This window comes from Pseudophryne corroboree, chromosome 1 (genome assembly GCF_028390025.1).
Source record: "Pseudophryne corroboree isolate aPseCor3 chromosome 1, aPseCor3.hap2, whole genome shotgun sequence".
In the NCBI taxonomy this organism is placed as follows: Eukaryota; Metazoa; Chordata; class Amphibia; order Anura; family Myobatrachidae; genus Pseudophryne; species Pseudophryne corroboree.
This window is the reverse complement of record NC_086444.1, coordinates 204,543,183-204,567,588: the sequence shown is the minus strand read 5'-3', so window position 1 is coordinate 204,567,588 and position 24,406 is coordinate 204,543,183. Positions and strand designations below refer to the sequence as shown.

The 24,406-nt window shown below is 46.6% G+C and overlaps 1 protein-coding gene across 4 annotated transcripts in view; it reads left to right on the top strand.

Moving 5' to 3' along the window:
• Positions 1 to 24,406, top strand: part of SKIC3 (SKI3 subunit of superkiller complex) — a 441,476-nt gene that overhangs the window by 34,306 nt on the left and 382,764 nt on the right. For all 4 annotated transcript variants that reach the window (XM_063964031.1, XM_063964029.1, XM_063964032.1 and 1 more), the window contains exon 8: positions 3,266 to 3,374. In XM_063964031.1, the coding sequence (XP_063820101.1) occupies positions 3,266 to 3,374 (109 nt within the window). The remainder of the gene's footprint in view (positions 1 to 3,265; positions 3,375 to 24,406) is intronic.

The following is a 24,406-nucleotide window of genomic DNA, read 5'->3' as shown; positions in this document are numbered from 1 at the left end:
CTTCTACTAAATCCACCGCATGAAGCTAGGGCTCCACTGAGGGAGTCCGCACCGGTGGGGGCACGTCTTCGACTCTTCAGCCAGGTCTGGGTTCTGTCAGACGTGGATCCTTGGGCGATGGATATTGTATCCCAAGGCTACAAACTGGAATTCGAAGAGGTGCCCCCTCGCCGATTTTTCAAGTCGGCCTTGCCAACTTCTTCCCCAGAGAGGGAAGTAGTGTTAGCTGCAATTCAAAAGCTGTGTCAACAGCAAGTAATTGTCAAGGTTCCCCTAGTCCAACAGGGGAAAGGGTACTATTCGACCCTGTTCGTGGTCCCAAAGCCGGATGGTTCGGTCAGACCCATTTTAAATCTAAAATCCCTAAACCTGTACTTGAAAAAGTTCAAATTCAAGATGGAATCCGGGCTGTGATCTCCAGTCTGGAAGGGGGGATTTTATGGTGTCATATCATTCCTAGGCATGATTCTGGACACGGAACAGAAGAGGGTTTTTCTCCCGATGGAAAAAGCCCAGGACCTCCAGAACATGGTCAGAGACTTGCTAAAACCAAAAAGAGTGTCTGTTCATCAATGCACTCAAGTTCTGGGGAAAATGGTGACAGCCTATGAGGCCATCCCCTTCGGCAGGTTTCATGCAAGGACGTTTCAGTGGGACCTCCTGGACAAGTGGTCTGGGTCCTATCTACTAATACATCAGAAGATAAGCCTGTCCCCCCGGACCAGGGTGTCTCTTCTGTGGTGGCTGCAAAGTGCTCACCTTCTAGAGGGTCGCAGGTTCGGCATTCAAGACTGGGTTCTGGTGACCACGGACGCAAGCCTCCGAGGATGGGGAGCAGTCACACAAGGAAGAAATTTTCAGGGGCTATAGTCAAGCCAGGAGGCTTGTCTTCACATCAACGTACTGGAATTGAGGGCCATATACAACGGCCTATGACAAGCGGAAAATCTTCTTCGCGACCTACCGGTTCTGATTCAATCAGACAACGTCACAGCCGTGGCTCATGTAAACCGCCATGGCGGGACAAGGAGCAGAGTGGCAATGGCGGAAGCCACCAGGATTCTTAGCTGGGAGGAAAATCACGTAAGCGCTCTGTCAGCGGTCTTCATTCCGGGAGTGGACAACTGGGAAGCAGACTTCCTCAGCAGACACAATCTCCATCCAGGAGAGTGGGGACTTCATCAAGACGTTTTTACAGAGATAACAAGTCTTTGGGGAATTCCTCACATAGACATGATGGCGTCACGCCTCAACAAGAAGCTTCGGAGGTATTGTGCCAGGTCAAGGGACCCTCAGGCAGTAGCGGTGGACGCCCTGGTGACACCTTGGGTGTTTCAGTCGGTCTATGTGTTCCCCCCTCTTCCTCTCTTATCAAAAACATTGAGAATCATAAGACGAAAAAGAGTGAAAACAATCCTCATTGTTCCAGATTGGCCTCGAAGGGCCTGGTATTCAGATCTTCAAGAGATGCTCACAGAAGATCCGTGGCCTCTCCCTCTCAGGGAGGACCTGTTACAACAGGGGCCCTGTGTGTTCCAAGACTTATGACGGCATGGCGGTTGAACACCGAATCCTAGCTGGGAAAGGTATTCCGGAGGAAGTCATCCCTACTCTGATAAAGGCTAGGAAGGAGGTGACGGCAAAACATTATCACCGTATCTGGAAGAAATATGTTTCTTGGTGTGAAGCCAAGAATGCTCCTACGGAAGATTTCCATCTGGCCCGTTTTCTCCACTTTCTACAGACAGGAGTGGATATGGGCCTAAAATTAGGCTCCATTAAGGTACAGATTTCGTCCCTGTCTATTTTCTTTCAGAAGGAATTGTCTTCCTGAAGTCTCACTGGTTTGAACCTCTTCAAACGATTGAATTGAAAATTCTCACTTAGAAGGTGGTCATGTTGTTGGCCTTGGCATCTGCAAGGCGGGTGTCCGAATTGGCGGCCTTGTCTCACAAGAGCCCATATTTGACCTTCCATGTGGATAGAGCAGAGTTGAGGACTCGTCCTCAATTTTTGTCTAAGGTGGTTTCTTCATTTCATATGAACCAACCTATTGTGGTACCTGTGGCTACGGGTGACTTGGAGGATTCCAAGTCCCTGGATGTAGTCAGGGCCTTAAAGATCTATGTAGCCAGGACGGCTCGGGTTAGGAAAACAGAAGCACTGTTTGTCCTGTATGCAGCCAACAAAGTTGGCGCTACTGCTTCGAAGCAGACTGTTGCTCACTGGATCTGTAACACGATTCAGCAGGCTCATTCTACGGCAGGATTGCCGTTAACAAATTCGGTAAAGGCCCATTCCACTAGGAAGGTGGCCTCCTTCTTGGGCGGCTGCCCGAGGCGTCTCGGCTTTACAGCTTTGCCGAGCGGCTACCTGGTCAGGTTCAAACACTTTTGCAAAGTTCTATAAGTTTGATACCCTGGCTGATGAGGACCTTGTGTTTGCTCAGTCGGTACTGCAGAGTCGTCCGCACTCTCCCGCCCGGTCTGGAGCTTTGGTATAAACCCCATGGTCCTTACGGAGTCCCCAGCATCCTCTAGGACGTAAGAGAAAATAATATTTTAAACCTACCGGTAAATCTTTTTCTCCTAGTCCGTAGAGGATGCTGGGCGCCCGTCCCAGTGCGGACAAAATCTGCAAGGCTTGTATATAGTTGTTGCTTACATAAGTGTTATGTTACAATTGAGATCAGTCTTTAGCTGATACTGTTTTTGTTCATACTGTTAACTGGTTGCGTATATTCCAGGTTATACGGTGTGGATGGTGTGGGCTGGTATGAATCTTGCTCTTAGATTAACAAAATCCTTTCCTCGTATTGTCCATCTCCTCTGGGCATAGTTTCTCTAACTGAGGTCTGGAGGAGGTGCATAGAGGGAGGAGCCAGTGCACACCCATTCTAAAGTTCTTTATAGTGCCCATGTCTCCTGCGGAGCCCGTCTATACCCCATGGTCCTTACGGAGTCCCCAGCATCCTCTACGGACTAGGAGAAAAAGATTTACCGGTAGGTTTAAAATCTTATTATTCCTCAGCCATTAGCTAATACTGAATAAAGAAATATAATAGACAAGTATAAAACTGTACATATTACTGTATTCAATGAAGTCATGTAAGACAGGTTCTGCAACATAAACTGTAATGATAGCGGAGGAGCACTGCATCTTTAAGTGAATCTCGTTTCTCCTGTAGTCTATGCATTATGCAGTGCTCAGTTCCACATTGCAGGAGCTGCAGTTTCCTAACATTCTACTTATCTGTGTGTATCAGATGCCGCACGAAGAAGCAAAGTTAAAGGAGACATGTAACCACATGACTGCATTGTACCCCTCTATCTGTTACTCGCTGGAAGTACTTAGCTTGCACTACATTAAGTCTGGTAAGTCATGTTTTCTTGCTTGCTTCAAGTACAGCACTACAGTATGTGTTGGTTGATGCTTTTCAAATTAGTGTTTGCATAATGTATGTGTTTTCTAGATTTTATTTTTCCTTAATGGAATTCAGATACTGGCTGCAAACCATACTGAATATACATATCAATGAACAAAATACAGTGATCAATAAATATTAGACATTAGTATTGTAATTCTATTTAGAGCCCCTTACTTCCTCTATCCTATTTATATTATTTTATTGGAACGGCCCTGTTTCGAGGTAAAAGACTGGATGTCTGTTCCTTCGTCACTGAGAGACACATCTGTCAATATAACTTATGCTGGTTTTATTTTCCTTTAACCTGCCAGAGGTATAGGGTCTCTGAGGAGTGGTTCCTAATGTTTGGTTAGATTCTTCCTTTGGGGAAGTAAGATGCCATTCCTTTAGGTAAACTGCCCTGTCCTTTGATTGCTGCTTGGGACTGGGAAGGCATCAAGGAATTTAGAACCTTTTGTTTTAAAACTCTATATTATTGGTGTGATCTTCCACTTGCTACATTTGTTTGTACTGAGAATGTATTGGGATGGCTTCTCCTCCTTGTTGCAAAGATAAGCAGTTTGGACACCTCCCTGTCGCAAACATATCACTGGATTGTAGCTACCTTCCCCTCAGCTTTATGAGGTCTATTTGGTAGAAAAAGAAGTGGACTGTGGCCTGGTTACTTCTGAAACGTCCCCCATGTTACCTTCGTGGTCAATTAGAGGAAAGCTAGGACTTCCTAAGGCTAAGGAAACACAAGACCGAGTAGAACCGACAGTCTTAACCGTGTGCTCCCTTTCTCCCTATAGCGATAATAGCTCTGAAATGAGGGATCCTGAAAGTTACCATATGCATAAATGTATGTGTCCGTACAGCTTCTTGTATTCTTAAGATTCTGTCGTCTTGTTCTATTCTAAGTCGTCTGTTCTGTGTTGAAGTTCTTTATTTGAACTATCCATTTCATTTTCCTTAACTATAATTTTCCTGAAGTAGTTCAATATCATGTTCAAAATGATGCAGTTTAGATATTATCCCTTTTTTTTATAGCAGATGATTATAATTGAGGCTTAGATAACCGTTTCAGGCACAGAGATTGAGGTATTACCCATAGTGGGTATTTTATTTCAATTTTAATTTATCTTAAAGAGGGTCTCTCTCTTGTACATCAATTATATTTTATGCTGCCACTGTATTTAAGAGACTGTTATTCTTCTACAATCAGCTTGTACGGAATATGGGCTATTTTTTGCTGCTTGGAATTGTACCTGTGTAAGATTTTGTGCAGAGATCCTTCCTTCCCGGATGCGACCTGGCTTGAGACCCCTTTCAGACTGGCGGGCCGACCTGGCTTATTGCTGGGTTGGTGACTTCACCACTGACACGTCCTGAGTTGGTGCTTGAAGATAAGACCTTGTGAACAGGTCCCGGGTTGCATCGACCCGGCTTACCCGTTCACACTGCACTGCGAGTTGGGTTGAACCCATGTTCAACCCTGCTCGCTACCCGTGCCGAAATGCTGGGTTGCTCGACCTGGGTAATTTCCACACGGGTGCTTTCATACTGCACTATATTTCGGGTTGCTGCCCGTTCACGTGCAATAACCGGGCTATTTATGGCAATGTGAAAGAGTTACAGGTTGAGTATCCCTTATCCAAAATGCTTGGGACCAGAGGTATTTTGGATATCGGATTTTTCCGTATTTTGGAATAATTGCATACCATAATGAGATATCATGGTGATGGGACCTAAGTCTAAGCACAGAATGCATTTATGTTTCATATACACCTTATACACCCAGCCTGAAGGTAATTTTAGCCAATATTTTTTATAACTTTGTACATTAAACAAAGTGTGTCTACATTCACACAATTCATTTATGTTTCACATACACCTTATACATACAGCCTGAAGGTCATTTAATACATTATTTTTAATAACTTTGTGTATTAAACAAAGTTTGTGTACATTTAGTCATCAAAAAACAAAGGTTTCACTATCTCACTCTCAGTCAAAAAAGTCCGTATATCAGAATATTCCGTATTTCGTAATATTTGGATATGGGATACTCGACCTGTATAACTCATACTTGTGTTTGTATTACACTTGTTATGCTTAATTTGTTCTCATATATTTGTGCTGTACGTTACCTGTCTGGTGCTGTGCAGTTTGTACAAATAAACAATGAGGTTGATAAATGTTAATTGTGACATTTATTAGGATCTATAGATAGACCGGATCTTCTCCCCATAGATATCTTTGCTGGAGCCTTTCTGAGACTTTTAGGATGCTTCTTGTTTTTATGACTTGTTTTAGAAATTTTTCATGAATTAAGAAAAGGAAGTTGTGAGGGTTTGTGTAGAAATTATTCTATAAATGTAAAATCCAATGAATTAAAATGATAAGCAGCATGCCTATATTCTGTGTGCGTCTGCGGCTGTATCTGCATAGGAAATAGGATGTTACAGTGTTTTATAGGAAAACACTGTAACATACCATTTTGTATGAAAATACCGCTGCTGTCACACACAGTATATAGACATGCCGCATATTATTTTAATCAGCATAAGCTGCCTGTGCGTCTTATTACTCCTCCTCAAGGTTAAATCAATGATGTAAGGTACCAAAGAACCAAACCGTTAAACCACTCTAACTTGTACAGACCTCAACGTGAATTAATAAGCTGCCCATGGTCATTGCTTTGCATAATGAACAATAACCTTGATACATCTCTCTGAAGAGAGTTCTCCTCAGTTAGCTGCTGTGCTAAGCCTCAGACCAATCACAGCAGCGCAAAGCTATTGCTGTGGAGCTCTCAGCTACTGTGACTCATCCCCTAATCTTGCCACACTAGAGATACAAAAGACCTTAATGGTGGTTTCGCGTTGGTGTCTTAAGTAAACAGTCAATCAGGACACCAAGCACCTTTTTCTTCAGGGATCATTTGATGCATATAGTTTAATATGGTCATCATAGCACACATTTGGTAGGAGTGTTCTACATGCAGTTGTAACCCCATTTCCTTTCTGTGAAGATTTTAGTGTGATTTTTTCCTATTCCTTCAGCATTTTTTGTGACATTCTCTGTTATCTCCTCTGATAAGGGGCTGTTATAAGTAAATGGAGTTTACCTATACTTGAACATAAGTTGCATATATTTGTTCCTATGAAAAGGTGTGCGCATGTTTGCGAGCAGGTTGCCACTGTCTACACGATTTCATACCAGTAGTCATCATCATGGCACAAGCTATGTCTGAAAGCGTATTTCCACTTATGAACAACTCTGCATAGCCTACACTGACTGTCGCCTATGTGTGAGAACTCCACTACAGCCAGATTACCCTCTTTCAGTCACGTGAAATGCGTAAACTTGGTTCTGGAGACTATACAGTGCAGCCACACTAGGGGGCTATTCAGAGGTGATTGCAGATCTTACTTCCGCAACAAGATCTGGTCCATCTACTCACATGCTGGGGGCCGTCCAGGAGAGTGTGTGGTGCTGCCTGCGATGTGTTCGCAATTAAATTACAAATGCATCTACAATGCTCTGATTCAGGCCTCTCCTCTACTCAGGGATCACGCGATCCAGGTTCAGTCGGATAACGCTACGGCAGTGGCGTACATCAATCGGCAATTCGGGACAGAAAACAGAGCCTGCATGTAAGAAGTGTCAAAGATACTCCTCTTGGCAGAAAGAAATGCAAGAGCAATGTCCACCATCTTCATTCTTGGGGTGGACAACTGGGAAGCGGACTTCCTGAGTCGTCACGATCTCCACCCGGGAGAGTGGGGTCTCCACCAGAGGTGTTTCAACAGATCATCGACCTGTGGGGCTGCCCACAGATAGACATGATGGCTTCTCGACTCAACAAGACGCTTCGCTGGTATTGCTCAAGAACCAGGGACCCTCAGGCGAGGGCAATAGGTGCGCTGACGTCCCCTAGGCCTTACCGGCTGGTCTACCGGTTTCCTCCGTTCCTTTGCTCCTGAGGATGCTAAAGAGAATCAGAAATCAAGGTGTCCAGGCAATTGTAATTGCCTCGGATCGGCTTCAGAGGGCGTAGTATGCGGATCTTCTGGACATGTCCGTAGCAGACCCTTGGCATCTGCCAATGAGAAAAGATCTTCAACAAGGACCGTTTGTCAACCGGACTTACGACGACTTTGTTTGACGGCATGGATGTTGAGCGGAACATCCTAGCTCACAAGGGCCTTTCCAAGAAGGTTATTGCAACCATTGTTCAGGCCAGGAAGCCTGTAACGTTAAAGCACTACCGTAATATCTGGAAGAGATATGTCTCTTGGTGCGAAGAGCTTACATATCCTTCTGTGGATTTTCACCTGGGACGCTTCTTGCGTTTCCTCCAGGCTGGAGTGGATATGGGCCTACGTCTGGGCTCCCTTAAGGTTCAGATTTCGTCCCTCTCTATGTTTGCAAAGAAGAAGTTGGCAGTGTTGCCAGAAGTTCAGACCTTCTTGCAAGGGTTACTTCACATTCAGCCTCCCTTTGTGCCACCAACGGCACCCTGGGATTTAGATGTGGTATTGAAGTTTCTACAGACCTCCTGATTTGAACCGTTAATGACTGTGGAAGACAAGTACCTTACATGGAAGACTGTAATGTTGCTGGCCCTGGCTTCTGCTAAGCGTGTCTCAGAATTTGGGGACCTTATCATGTAAAAGTCCATACTTGGTCTTTTGTGGAGACAGAGCAGAGCTCAGGACTAGGCAGCAGTACCTGCCGAAAGTTGTATCTGCATTCCATTTGAACCAACCTATTGTGGTCCCGTCTAGTTCTGGCACTTCTGCTCCTCCGGAGGCATTGGATGCTGTGCGAGCCTTGAACATCTATGTCAAGAGGACGGTTCGGATCCGAAAGACGGATTCCTTGTTTGTGTCGACAGCCTTACCTGTTCCTCAGTCTCTGAAGACCCACTCTACAAGATCAGGGGGGGTCTTCCTGGGCGACTGCTCGTGGAGTCTTGGCCTTGCAATTGAGCTTTTGTGAAGTTCTACAAGTTTGATACCCTGGCCAAAGAGGATACCCAGTTTGGGTAGGCGATGCTACAGACATCTACGCACATTCCCGCCCACTCTCGAAGCTTTGGGGCGTCCCTGTCGTATTAAGTGATCCCCAGAATCACTTATGGATGCTAGAGAAAATAGGATTTTAGTACCTACCGTAAATCCTTTTCTCATAGTCCATAAGGGATACTGGGCACCCACCTCAGTGCGTGGCCTTGTCTGTAGGTTTTTCTACTACAAAAGTTTACCTGTTCAGCTGTTGCTGTTTTGTTACCAGCCATTGCTGGTTGCTTTATGTTGTGGTGTGCTGGTGTGTAAATCTCACCACTCATTATTATGTTCCTTCTCTCAAGTATGTCCATTCTCTTTTGGGCACAGTTTTACCTAGACTGGCTGTAGGACGGGGCATAAAGGGGATGAGCCAGCACACCCAGTGGAAGAAATTTAAAGTGCACCGGCTCCTTTGAACCCCATCTATACCCATCGTAGTAAGTGTTCCCCAGTATCCCTTATGGACTAAAAGAAAAGGATTTACCGGTAGGTACTAAAATCCTATTTTTTACTGCAAAAGATGAAAAAAAGATGCTCTGCGCTACAGAGTCACATGGCACTCACGTGTTATGTGTAACGCGACTTGTAGCGCATGAAGCAAAGTTGTAAGGGGGCACATCTGTATGTGTATATTAAGAGGTCTCTTAATTAGGAAAACTGTCATTCAGAAAGTTCTGTTAATAAGCAGAAAAAAAGAAAATAGTTTCCTACAGAGACCGATGAACAACTTAATAAAAAAAGGGGGATGCTGGGGGACAGGGTGGGGAAATTTTTTTCATTCTTAAATGTAATTTATTATATTTGGCCATTGCGCTTCAAATTATGGTGAAAACCCCATATCCAGAAAACCCAGATTGTCCAAATATTCAGGATAACAGATCTCAAAATATGCATACAGTAGGTGTCTGAGCCAGTAACATAATAAAACTCCTAAGATAGGGCTGGTGGTCCTACGCATTACCCCAACAATCAGGATACCGGCAGTCAGATGACAGGCATCGGAATCCCGAGACCGCTTACAATCCAGACACCAGAATCCTGACAGTCACAATCCCGAACGTAAGTATGAGGAGGAGGGTTAGGCTGTGGAAGGGGAGGTGAGGTTAGGTCAGGGTTAGGCACTAGTGGGATGGTAAGGGATAGGCTGCGGGAGGGAGGGGCAGGTTAGGGTTAGGCTGCGGGAGGGAGAGGGGAGGGTTAGGGTTAGGCACTACTAGGGGAAGTGTAAGGATTAGGCTGCAAGAGGGGTAGGTTAGGCACTAGGGGGAGGGTGAGGGGTAGGCTGCGGGGTGGGGAAGGTTAGGGTTAGGCTGCGGGGAGGGGATGGGGAAGGGTAAGCCTGCTTACCTAAATGTGTCTTGATTCTAACAGTCAGGATGCCACTGTTGGTATCCTGACACCCGGCATCTTGAATGTCTGGATTCTGAACCCAACCCCCCTCTAGAGCCAGTGGGGCAGAGAGTACTTGTTGGCCACACCCTAATGTGCTGTTGAGCTGGTGTATTACCAACAGACCTACTCCACTATGCCCTTGTGCCATTTCCTATGTGTATGGCAAATGGCACACAGCACTGGTCAAGCAACCAAGAGCCTACAGAGATGTCCACCCAATCCCATTCCATACACTGTTTTCCTAGCATTACTGGTGCTTTATTTCAAGGTTGCATGTTTGTTGTCCAGCATGGAATTGCTCTCATTATGTTGTTCTTATAATGGTGTTTGAAGTAAAAAACTATGCAGAGATTTAATATAGCAGTGGGCTATTTTCCACTCACCAGAGAGAACATATTGTACAAGGTGACCTTGTGTAATGCTCTGCAGAATTGCACAGTAATTGCAGTGAATTCAGAGACAAGGATACTTGCACAGCACTCTACCTCAGTGCTGATTGCCAGTTATTTATACCACATCATGGGGAGCAGAATATCCAGGGGCCAGTCCATTCCGAAGAGCGCCTTGTACCTGACCTGTGGCACAGGATAATCAGACTCCATTCTTTTATTCTAAACAACAATAAATGAAACTTGTAATACGCTTGTTTTTCTGTGGTTTCCTGATTACAGTCTTCTGAAGTTTTTCATTGCACTAATTAGTGAAATAAGGCTGCTGGAAACAGTCTTTTTTGTCAAGAAAACACATTTTGGGTAATTTTATTGTAAAGAATTCTATAGTCATTATTCACCCCCATACTACACTGTCCCATTAAACAGTATACATTGATGAGGCCAACCACTGTATTTTATATTTCTTACTCTACTTGAGCTCACTGAATTAGTATGTTCATATTGATGATTTCTGGTAAAGATGTTTATTTTGTGCGATCAGCCACATTATGTGGACATTTAGGGCTTGAAGGTGGACGTCACTGCTTAAGAGCGCATGTCACTTTTCTACACCATTTCTGATGCCGTTGGTCTAGATCACAACAGCACCGATGCGATGTATGAGTCTTTAGGAATTCTCGCACAGTTGCAAAAAAATGCTTAACTATGTTAACTTCTGCATTGAGAGTGCGTCTCTGAATCAGGCCTTAATGATACAATAAGCCAATCCCATTGATGGGTGGGGCAGCAGTTAAAATACAGCTAGTGGGATCCCGGCAGTCACAATTGTGATGCCGGAATCCCAACTAGCGGTAAAATACCACCACTGGAATACTGGTGCCACAATCTATTCACCCTCCACGACACCCATAGAGGGAGAATAGAACCTGTGGCCAGCACAGCGAGCCCGCAAGGAGCTTTCTAGCACTCACCCCGCTGCCAGCATTACGGCGAGCGGGATCTCGCTGTTGGGATCATGACAGCCAGGATCCCGTCCGTCGGCATTTCATACTGATCCCGATTGGTGATGTCTCCTGTAACAGTTAGCAACATGTAACATAGTAACATAGTATTTGAGGTTGAATAGAGGCAAATTGCCCATCGTGTTCAACCTGTTTTAAGTTGTGATGATTCTACATACTTGCTAAATAATGTTTTATGACTAGTTAGCTACTATAACTCATGTTACCCCCAGATTAACCACGTTGATATTTAAGTATTATAACCTTGGATAGCTTTTTCATTCAGAAATGTATCCATTCCTTTTTTAAATCCAATTACAGAGTCCGCCATTACCACCTTCCCTGGCAGGGAATTCCACATCCTCATTGCCCTAACAGTGAAGAACTTTTTCCTCCATTGCGTTCGGAACTTTCTCTCCTCCAGTCGCAGCGAGTGCCCACGTGTCCTAAACTGTGTTCTTTTAATAAATAATTCCTCTGATAACTCTTTGTGATGTCCCTTTACATATTTGAAGATATTAATAATATCTCCTCTTAGGGGCCTCTTTTCTAGTGTATACATATTCAGCCTAGTAAGTCTTTCCTTATAGTCCAGTCCTTCTTGGCCTTTAATCAATTTAGTAGCTCGCCTTTGAACACTTTCAAGTTCACTGATGTCTTTTTTATACAATGGTGCCCAAACTGAACACAATATTCCAGGTGCGGACGTACCAATGCCTTATACAGCGGCATGATTACATCCGAGTCCCTTGTCTCATTTCCCCTTTTTATGCACGCTAGCACCTTACTTGTCTTCTTTACTGCGTTTTGACATTGTGTACGGTTATTAAGCCTATTATCAATGAATACCCCCAAATCTTTTTCCAACTCTGTTTCCCCTAGGCGTTCCCCATTTAATATGTAGGATGCAAGTTTGTTTTTAGTCCCAAAATGCATAACCTTGCATTTGTCTGTATTGAACCTCATTTTCCATTTAGACGCCCAGAGTTCAAGTTTAGATAGATCATTCTGCAAGGACTCCACATCCAATTCTGAATTAATTACCTTACGCAGTTTAGTATCATCTGCAAAGATTGACAGGCCTATTTCTAGGTCATTGATAAATATGTTGAACAGTAGGGGTCCGAGTACGGACCCTTGTGTATTCCGCTGGCTACTGGGGACCAGGTTGAGGACTTCCCGTTGACCACTACTCTCTGTACCCTGCTATCCAACCAGCTGCTTATCCATGTGCAAATAGTTTTTCCTAGGCCAATCTCGTTTAATTTGATCATCAGTCTCCTGTGAGGAACTGTATCGAAGGCTTTTGCAAAATCTAGGAAGACCACATCCACTGCTTTTCCTTGATCAAGATTATTGCTCACTTCCTCGTAGAAGCTAATTAAGTTAGTCTGACATGACCTGTCCCTCACAAACCCATGCTGGTTCTTGCTAATAATCCTAGCGGACTTTAGATACTCCTGTATGACGTCCCTTAGAATTCCTTCCAATATTTTCCCCACTATAGATGTTAAACTAACTGGTCTGTAGTTTCCCGGAAGATTTTTGAATCCCTTTTTAAATAATGGCACTACCTCAGCTATACGCCAATCCTTTGGTACCATGCCTGATCTAATTGAACTATTGAAAATCAAGTATAGGGGTCGTGCTAGTTGTGAACTAAGCTCCATAAGAACCCTTGGGTGAAGCCCATCAGGACCAGTTGATTTATTAATCTTAATTTTGCTTAGTCTCTCCCGGACTACTTCTTCACTTAAACAAGTATCTAACCATGAATCATTACTGTCACAATTGTTATGCTCTACTCCCACCATCAGTTCTTCACTGGTGAATACTGGTGAAAAGAATTTGTTCAGTATTTCCGCTTTTATTTCGTCATCATTTATCAATTCTCCTAATTCATCTTTCTCTGACGTCCTAGTGGATGCTGGGTACTCCGTAAGGACCATGGGGAATAAACGGGCTCCGCAGAAGACTGGGCACTATAAAAGAAAGATTAGGTACTATCTGGTGTGCACTGGCTCCTCCCTCTATGCCCCTCCTCCAGACCTTAGTTAGAATCTGTGCCCGGCTCGAGCTGGTTGCACACTAGGGGCTCTCCTGAGCTCTTAGTAAAGAAAGTATTTGTTAGGTTTTTTATTTTCAGTGAGATCTGTTGGCAACAGACTCACTGCTACGAGGGACTTAGGGGAGAGAAGCGAACCTACCTGCTTGCAGCTAGCTTGGGCTTCTAGGCTACTGGACACCATTAGCTCCAGAGGGATCGAACACAGGCCCAGCCTCGGTCGTCCGGTCCCGGAGCCGCGCCGCCGTCCCCCTTGCAGAGCCAGAAGACGGAAGATTCCGAGGAGAAAATCGGCGGCTGAAGACTCCGGTCTTCATTAAGGTAGCGCACAGCACTGCAGCTGTGCGCCATTGCTCCCCATGCACACCACATACTCCGGTCACTGATGGGTGCAGGGCGCTGGGGGGGGGGGGCGCCCTGGGTTGCAATTAGATTACCTTAAAAATGGCAAAAAACACATAATATAGTCTAATAAACTATATATGTGTAAAAATCCCCTGCCATAATATTAATAAAAGAGCGGGAGAAGTCCGCCGTGAAAGGGGCGGGGCTATCTCCCTCAGCACACTGGCGCCATTTTCTCTTCACAGTTCCGCTGGAAGACAGCTCCCCAGGCTCTCCCCTGCAGTTTCCAGGCTCAAAGGGTTAAAAAGAGAGGGGGGGCACTAAATTTAGGCGCAAACTATACATGTTAAGCAGCTATAGGGAAAAATCACTTTCTGTAATAGTGTAAATCCCTAATTATATAGCGCTGTGGTGTGTGCTGGCATACTCTCTCTCTGTCTCCCCAAAGGACTTTGTGGGGTCCTGTCCTCAGTCAGAGCATTCCCTGTGTGTGTGCGGTGTGTCGGTACGGCTGTGTCGACATGTTTGATGAGGCTTATGTGGAGGCGGAGCAGGTGCCGATAAATGTGATGTCACCCCCTGCGGGGTCGACACCAGAGTGGATGGATATGTGGAAGGTATTAACCGACAGTGTCAACTCCTTACATAAAAGGCTGGATGACGTAACAGCCGTGGGACAGCCGGCTTCTCAGCCTGTGCCTGCCCAGGCGTCTCAAAGACCATCAGGGGCTCACAAACGCCCGCTACCTCAGATGGCAGATACAGATGTCGACACGGAGTCTGACTCCAGTGTCGACGAGGATGAGACATATACACAATCCACAAGGGGCATCCGTTGCATGATTACGGCAATGAAAAATGTGTTACACATTTCTGACATTAACCCAGGTACCACTAAAAAGGGTATTATGTTTGGGGAGAAAAAGCAGCCAGTGTTTTTCCCCCCATCAGATGAGTTGAATGAAGTGTGTGAAGAAGCGTGGGGTTCCCCCGATAAGAAACTGGTAATTTCTAAAAAAATTACTGATGGCGTACCCTTTCCCGCCAGAGGATAGGTCACGTTGGGAGATATCTCCTAGGGTGGATAAGGCGCTCACACGCTTGTCAAAAAAGGTGGCACTGCCGTCTCAGGATACGGCCGCCTTGAAAGGAGCCTGCTGATAGAAGCAGGAGGCTATCCTGAAGTCTGTATATACACACTCAGGTACTATACTAAGACCTGCAATTGCTTCAGCATGGATGTGTAGTGCTGCTGCAGCGTGGTATGATACCCTGTCAGATAATATTGATACCCTCGACAGGGATACTATTTTGCTAACCATAGAGCATATTAAAGACGTAGTCTTATATATGAGGGATGCACAGAGGGATATTTGCCGGCTGGCATCTAGAATTAATGCAATGTCCATTACTGCCAGGAGGGTATTATGGACCTGGCAGTGGACAGGTTATGCTGATTCTAAAAGGCACATGGAGGTTTTGCCTTATAAGGGTGAGGAATTGTTTGGGGATGGTCTCTCGGACCTTGTATCCACAGCAACAGCTGGGAAATCGATATTTTTACCTCAGGCTACCTCAAAACCTAAGAAAGCACCGTACTATCAGGTACAGTCCTTTCGGCCTCAGAAAGGCAAGCGGATCAAAGGTGCTTCCTTTCTGCCCAGAGGCAGGGGGAGAGGGAAAAGCTGCACCAGACAGCCAGTTCCCAGGAACAAAAATCCTCCCCTGCTTCTACTGAGTCCACCGCATGACGCTGGGGCTCCACAGACAGGTGCGGTGGGGGCGCGTCTCCGGAACTTCAGCGACCAGTGGGTTCGCTCACAGGTGGATCTCTGGGTTCTACAAGTGGTATCGCAGGGATACAAGCTGGAATTCGAGGCGTCTCCCCCTCGCCGTTACCTCAAATCAGCCTTGCCAACTACTCCCCAGGACAGGGAGGTAGTACTGGCGGCAATTCACAAGCTGTACCTCCAGCAGGTGATCATAAAAGTTCCCCTCCTTGAACAAGGACGGGGTTACTATTCCACAATGTTTGTGGTACCGAAACCAGACGGTTCGGTGAGACCCATTCTAAATTTGAAATCCTTGAACACTTATATAAGGAAGTTCGAGTTCAAAATGGAATCGCTCAGGGCGGTTATTGCAAGCCTGGAAGAGGGGGATTACATGGTATCACGGGACATCATGGATGCTTACCTACATGTCCCCATTTACCCACCTCACCAGGAGTACCTCAAGGTTGTGGTACAGAACTGCCATTACCAATTTCAGACGTTGCCGTTTGGTCTGCCCACGGCACCGAGGGTGTGTTCCAAGGTAATGGCCAAAATGATGATATTCCTTCGAAAGAAGGGAGTTATAATTATCCCGTACTTGGACGATCTCCTTATAAAGGCGAGGTCCAAGGAGCAGTCGTTGATCGGAGTAGCACTGTCTCAGGAAGTGCTACAACAGCACGGCTGGATTCTGAATATCCCAAAGTCGCAGCTGGGTCCTACGACGCGTCTGCTGATATTGGGCATGTTTCTGGACACAGAACAGAAATAGGTGTTTCTCCCGGAGGAGAAGGCCAAGGAGTTGTCATCTCGGGTCAGAGACCTCCTAAAAACCAAAACAGGTGTCGGTGCATCATTGCACGCGAGTCCTGGAAAAGGTGGTAGCTTCTTACGAAGCAATTCCTTTCGGCAGGTTCCATGCAAGGAACTTTCAGTGGGACCGGTTAGACAAGTAAGGATCGCATCTTCTGATGCATCTGCTGATCACCCTGTCCCCGGGGCCAGGGTGTCTTTGCTGTGGTGGCTGCAGAGTGCTCATCTTCTTGACGGCCGCAGATTCGGCATTCAGGACTGGGTCCTGGTGACCACGGATGCAAGCCTCCGAGGTTGGGGAGCAGTCACTCAGGGAAGAAATTTCCAAGGACAATGGTCGAGTCAGGAGACTTCCCTACATAAATATTCTGGACCTAAGGGCCAGTTACAATGCCCTAAGGCAAGCAGAACCCCTGCTTCAAAACCAGCCGGTGCTGATTCAGTCAGACAACACCACGGCTGTCGCCCATGTAAACCGACAAGGCGGCACAAGAAGCAGGATGGCGTTGGCAGAAGCCACAAGGATTCTCCGATGGGCGGAGTATCACGTGCTAACACTGTCAGCAGTGTTCATTCCGGGTGTGGAAAACTAGGAAGCAGACTTCCTCAGCAGGCATGACCTCCACACGGGAGAGTGGGGACTTCATCTAGAAGTTTTCACGCAGATTGTGAACCGTTGGGAACGGCCACAGGTGGACATGATGGCGTCCCGCCTCAACAAAAAAGCTACAAAAGTATTGCGCCAGGTCAAGAGACCCTCAGGCGATAGCTGTGGACGCACTAGTGACACCGTGGGTGTACCAGTAGGTTTATGTGTTCCCTCCTCTTTTTCTCATACCCAAGGTACTGAGGCTAGTAAGTAAGAGAGGAGTAAGAACTATACTCGTAGTTCCGGATTGGCCAGGTAGAACTTGGTACCCAGAACTACAAGAAATGATCTCGGAGGACCCATGGCCTCTGTGTCTCAGACGGACCTGTTACTGCAGGGGCCCTGTCTGTTCCAAGACTTACCGCGGCTGCGTTTGAAGGCTTGGTGGTTGAACGCAGGGTCCTAACGGAAAAGGGCGTTCCAGATGAAATGATTCCTACGCTGTTAAAGGCTAGGAAAGACGCTGCCTGAAGTTCAGACGTTGTTAAGGGAGTGCTGCATTTTCAGCCCCTTTTGTGCCTCCAGTGGCACCTTGGGATCTCAACGTAGTGTTGGTTTTCCTAATTTCACATTGTTTGAGCCACTTCAGAACGTGGAGTTGAAGTATCTCACGTGGAAAGTGGTTATATATATATATATATATATATATATATATATATATATATATATATATATATATATATTTGGCCTTGGCTTCGGCTAGGCGTGTGTCAGAATTGGCGGCTTTGTCATGTGAAAGCCCTTATCTGATCTTCCATAGGGACAGGGCAGAATTGAGGATTCGTCCCCAATTTCTCCCTAAGGTGGTATCAGCGTGTCATTTGAACCAACCTTTTGTAGTGCCTGCGGCTACTCGGGACTTGGAGGCTTCCAAGTTGCTGGATGTAGTCCGGGATCTGAAAATTTATGTTTCCAGGACGGCTAGAGTCAGAAATACTGACTCGCTGTTATCCTGCATGCACCCAATAAACTGGGTGCTCTTGCTTCTAAGCAGACTATTGCTCGCTGGATCTGTAGCACGATTCAACTTGCACATTCTGCGGCTGGACTGCCGCATCCTAAATCAGTAAAAGCCCATTCCACGAGGAAGGGGGCTCTTCTTGGGCGGCTGCCCAAGGGGTCTCGGCATAACGACTTTGCCGAGCTGCTACCTGGTCGGGGTCAAACACGTTTGCAAAATTCTACAAGTTTGATACCCTGGCTGAGGAGGACCTTGAGTTTGCTCATGCGGTGCTGCAGAGTCATCCGCACTCTCCCGCCCGTTTGGGAGCTTTGGTATAATCCCCATGGTCCTTACGGAGTACCCAGCATCCACTTAGGACGTCAGAGAAAATAAGAATTTACTCACCGGTAATTCTATTTCTCGTAGTCCGTAGTGGATGCTGGGCGCCCGTCCCAAGTGCGGACTCTCTGCAATACGTGTATATAGGCCCTCATTCCGAGTTGTTCGCTCGGTATTTTTCATCGCATCGCAATGAAAATCCGCTTAGTACGCATGCGCAATGTTCGCACTGCGACTGCGCCAAGTAACTTTGCTATGTAGAAAGTAATTTTACTCACGGCTTTTTCATCGCTCCGGCGATCGTAATGTGATTGACAGGAAATGGGTGTTACTGGGCGGAAGCACGGCGTTTCAGGGGCGTGTGGCTGAAAACGCTACCGTTTCCGGAAAAAACGCAGGAGTGGCCGGAGAAACGGTGGGAGTGCCTGGGCGAACGCTGGGTGTGTTTGTGACGTCAACCAGGAACGACAAGCACTGAACTGATCGCACAGGCAGAGTAAGTCTGAAGCTACTCCAAAACTGCTACGAGGTTTGTGATCGCAATATTGCGATTACTTCGGTCGCACTTTTAAGAAGCTAAGATACACTCCCAGTAGGCGGCGGCTTAGCGTGTGTAACTCTGCTACATTCGCATTGCGACCGATCAACTCGGAATGAGGGCCATAGTTATTGCTTAACTAAAGGGTTTTGTTATGAGCCATCTGTTCATGAGGCTCATTTGTTGTTCATACTGTTAACTGGGTATAGTTATCACAAGTTGTACGGTGTGGCTGGTATGAGTCTTACCCGGGATTCCAAATCCTTTCCTTGTAGTGTCAGCTCTTCCGGGCACAGTTTCCCTAACTGAGGTCTGGAGGAGGGGCATAGAGAGAGGAGCCAGTGCACACCAGATAGTACCTAATCTTTCTTTTAGAGTGCCCAGTCTCCTGCAGAGCCCGTCTATTCCCCATGGTCCTTACGGAGTACCCAGCATCCACTACGGACTACGAGAAATAGAATTACCGGTGAGTAAATAATTATTTTTAATGGACCTATATTCTCCTTTTTTTTAACCTTTTACAGTTTATGTATTTAAAAAACTTTTTAGGATTGGTTTTTACTCTCTATAGCGATTTGCTTTTTATTTTCCATTTTAGCTGCTCTTATTGCTTTTTTGCATTTCTTATTACACTCCTTGTAATACTTGAAAGACTCCTCCTTACCATTCGATTTAAATGCTGTGAAAGCCCGCTTTTTTTTATCTATTTCTGCCTTAACCTTCTTGTTAAGCCACATCTGGTTGAGTTTAATACTCCTGCGTTTACTGCCCATGGGAATAAAGTTATGACTATTGCTATCCAGCAACCCTTATAAAACATACCACATTTCCGAAGTGTTCTTGTTATTAAACAGAACCTCCCACTCTATGTCGTTAAGTGCACATCTAAGCATACTGAAATTAGCCTTCCTAAAGTTAAAAGTTTTGGTGGAACCCCTGTAGCTATGTTTCCTGAAACTGATGTCGAATGTGATCATATAGTGATCACTGTTACCCAAAGTCTTCCCAACTTTAGTGTTTGATATAATGTCCACATTATTAGTAATTACTAGATCCAGGGTAGTTTTACCCCTAGTTGGGTCCTCGACTAATTGAGACAAGTAGCGATCCCTAAACATATTTAAGAATCTGCTGCCCCTCGCATTAGCACATGAATCGTTACTCCAGTTTATATCCGGGTAATTAAAATCCCCAACGACAAGGATGTCCCCCAAACCCGCAGCCGTTTTGATTTGCTGCAATAGTTGTTCTTCCTCATGTATGCTAATATCCGGCTGTTTGTAGCACGTGCCTATGACTAGTTTTTTTGCATCATTTCCCCCACTTGAGGTTTCTACCCATAGTGACTCCACATTATCGCCAGTCTCCTCATAGATAACCTCCTTTAGGTGTGGTTTAAGTGATGGTTTAACATAAAGACATACACCTCCTCCTCTTTTGTTAGCCCTGTCCCTCCTAAAAAGAGAATACCCCTCCAAGTTAGCAACCCAGTCGTGAGAGTCGTCCCACCATGTTTCCGTAATACCTATACTCAACCTTTGATGCTAACAATTCCAATTCCCCCATTTCTCTAACGTCCTAGTGGATGCTGGGAACTCCGTAAGGACCATGGGGAATAGCGGGCTCCGAAGGAGGCTGGGCACTCTAGAAAGATCTTAGACTACCTGGTGTGCACTGGCTCCTCCCACTATGACCCTCCTCCAAGCCCCAGTTAGATTTCGTGCCCGGCCGAGGTTGGATGCACACTAGGGGCTCTCCTGAGCTCTTAGAAAGTTATAGTCTTAGAATTTTTTTTTTTTTTTCAGTGAGACCTGCTGGCAACAGGCTCACTGCAGCGAGGGACTAAGGGGAGAAGAAGCGAACTCGCCTGCTTGCAGCCGGATTGGGCTTCTTAGGCTACTGGACACCATTAGCTCCAGAGGGATCGACCGCAGGCCCAGCCTTGATGTTCGGTCCCGGAGCCGCGCCGCCGTCCCCCTTACAGAGCCAGAAGCAGGAAGATGGTCCGGAAAATCGGCGGCATGAAGACATCCTGTCTTCACCAAGGTAGCGCACAGCACTGCAGCTGTGCGCCATTGCTCCTCATACACACTTCACACTCCGGTCACTGAGGGTGCAGAGCGCTGGGGGGGGGCGCTCTGAGGCAGCAATAAAAACACCTTGGCTGGCTAAAATACCTCAATATATAGCCCCTGGGGCTATATATGAGGTAAATACCCCTGCCAGAATCCCAAAATAAGCGGGAGAATAGGCCGCGAAAAAGGGGCGGAGCCTATCTCCTCAGCACACTGGCGCCATTTTTCCCTCACAGCTCGGCTGGAAGGAAGCTCCCTGGCTCTTCCCTGCATTTCTACAATACAGTAAGAGGGAAAAAGAGAGGGGGGGCACTAAATTGGCACTGTATACAGTATAAGCAGCTATTAGGGACATAACTCAGTTAGTCCCTGTATATATATAGCGCTCTGGTGTGTGCTGGCATACTCTTACTCTGTCCCCCCAAAGGGCTTTTGTGGGTCCTGTCCTCTATTTGAGCATTCCCTGTGTGTGTGGAGTGTGTCGGTACGGCTGTGTCGACATGTTTGAGGAGGATAATGATGTGGAGGGGGAGCAGATGCCTTTAGCAGAGATGTCACCCCCTGCGGGGCAGACACCGGAGTGGATGGTATTATGGCAAGAAATGAGTGCACGTATAGACTCCTTACATAAAAAATTTGACGACATGCCGACTGTGGGACAGCCGAGTCTTCAGCTCGTGCCGGTCCAAGGGTCTCAAAAGTCATCAGGGGCTCTAAAACGCCCGTTATCTCAGGTGGCACAAGTAGATGTCGACACGGATACTGACGCCAGTGTCGACGACGATGAGTCAAATTTAATGCCCGTTAAGGCCATTCGCTGCATGATTGAGGCAATGAAAGAGGTGTTAAATATTTCTGATTTACATCCAGGTACCACAAAAAAGGGTATTATGTTTGGGGAGAAAAAACTACCTGTAGTTTTTCCCCCGTCAGATGAATTAAATGAAGTGTGTGAAGAAGCGTGGGCTTCCCCTGATAAGAAATTGGTGATTCCTAAGAAATTACTAATGGCGTTCCCTTTCCCGCCAGAGGATAGGTTACGTTGGGAAACACCCCCGAGGGTGGATAAAGCGCTCACACGTTTGTCAAAAAAGGTGGCACTACCGTCCCAGGATACGGCCGCCCTTAAGGAACCTGCTGATAGAAGGCAGGAGGCGATCCTGAAGTCTGTATATACACACTCAGGCATTATACTCAGACCAGCAATTGCGTCAGCTTGGATGTGCAGTGCTGCCGCTGCATGGTCAGATAACCTGTCAGAAAATATTGACACACTAGACAGAGACACGATCCTGTTAACAATTGACCATATCAAAGACTCAGTCTTATACATGAGAGATGCACAGAGGGAAATCTGCCGGCTGGCATCTAAAGTAAGTGCACTATCTATCTCTGCTAGGAGATGCTTATGGACTCGCCAGTGGACTGGAGATGCAGATTCCAAAAGGCACATGGAAGTTTTGCCTTATAAAGGGGAGGAATTATTTGGGGATGGTCTCTCCGACCTAGTTTCCACAGCAACGTCTGGGAAGTCAGCATTTTTACCCCATGTCCCCTCACAGCCTAAGAAGGCGCCATTTTATCAGGTTCAGTCCTTTCGATCCCAGAAAAATAAGCGGGGAAAAGGAGGGTCTTTTCTGTCTAGAGGCAGAGGCAGGGGAAAAAGGCTGCAGCAAACAGCAGGTTCCCAGGAACAAAAGTCCTCCCCCGCTTCCTCTTCCAAGTCCGCCGCATGACGGTGGGGCTTCACAAGCGGAGCCAGGTACGGTGGGGGCCCGCCTCAGGAATTTCAGCGATCAGTGGGTTCGCTCACAGGTAGATCCCTGGATCCTTCAAATAGTATCTCAGGGATACAGGCTGGAATTCGAGGCGATTCCACCCCGCCGTTTCCTAAAATCCGCCTTGCCGATTGCTCCCTCAGACAGGGAGGCAGTGCTAGCGGCAATTCACAAGCTGTATTCCCAGCAGGTGATAATCAAGGTACCCCTACTTCAACAAGGCCGGGGTTACTATTCCACACTATTTGTGGTACCGAAACCGGACGGTTCGGTGAGACCCATTCTAAATTTGAAGTCCTTGAACACATACATAAAAAAATTCAAGTTCAAGATGGAATCGCTCAGGGCGGTTATTGCAAGCCTGGACGAGGGGGATTACATGGTATCCCTGGACATCAAGGATGCTTACCTGCATGTCCCCATTTACAATTCTCACCAGGAGTACCTCAGATTTGTGGTACAGGATTGCCATTACCAATTCCAGACGCTGCCGTTTGGACTCTCCACGGCACCGAGGGTATTTACCAAGGTTATGGCGGAAATGATGATACTCCTTCGAAAAAAGGGAGTTTTAATTATCCCATACTTGGACGATCTCCTAATAAAGGCACGATCCAAGGAACAGTTGTTAGTGGGAGTAGCACTATCTCAGGAAGTGCTGAGCCAGCACGGTTGGATTCTGAATATCCCAAAGTCACAGCTGGTCCCCACGACACGTCTAATGTTCCTGGGAATGATTCTGGACACGGCCCAGAAAAAAGTGTTTCTCCCGGAGGAGAAAGCCAGGGAGTTGTCTTCTCTAGTCAGAGACCTCCTAAAACCAAAACAGGTATCGGTGCATCACTGCACGCGGGTCCTGGGAAAGATGGTAGCTTCTTACGAAGCAATTCCATTCGGCAGGTTCCATGCCAGAATCTTTCAGTGGAACCTGTTGGACAAGTGGTCCGGATCGCATCTTCAGATGCATCGTTTAATAACCCTGTCTCCACGAACCAGGGTGTCTCTTCTGTGGTGGCTGAACAGTGCTCATCTTCTGGAGGGCCGCAGATTCGGCATACAGGACTGGGTCCTGGTGACCACGGATGCCAGCCTACGGGGCTGGGGGGCAGTCACAAAGGGAAGAAATTTCCAGGGACTATGGTCAAGTCAGGAGACTGCCCTTCACATAAATATTCTGGAACTAAGGGCCATTTACAATGCCCTAAGTCAAGCAAAATCCCTGCTTCTACACCAGCCGGTGCTGATCCAGTCAGACAACATCACGGCAGTCGCCCATGTGAATCGACAAGGCGGCACAAGAAGCAGGACAGCGATGGCAGAAGCCACAAAAATTCTCCGATGGGCGGAGAATCATGTACTAGCACTGTCAGCAGTGTTCATCCCGGGAGTGGACAACTGGGAAGCAGACTTTCTCAGCAGGCACGACCTCCACCCGGGAGAGTGGGGACTTCATCCAGAAGTCTTCAAAATGATTGTAAATCAATGGGGTCGTCCACAGGTGGACATGATGGCGTCCCGCATAAACAAAAAACTAGAGAAGTATTGCGCCAGGTCAAGAGACCCTCAGGCGATAGCGGTGGACGCCCTAGTGACACCGTGGGTGTACCGGTCAGTATATGTGTTCCCTCCTCTACCTCTCATACCAAAGGTACTGAGAATAATAAGAAAGCGAGGAGTAAACACAATTCTCGTGGTTCCGGATTGGCCAAGAAGAGCGTGGTACCCGGAACTTCAAGAGATGATCTCAGAGGACCCTTGGTCCCTGCCGCTCAGACAGGACCTGCTACAGCAGGGCCCCTGCCTGTTCCAAGACTTACCGC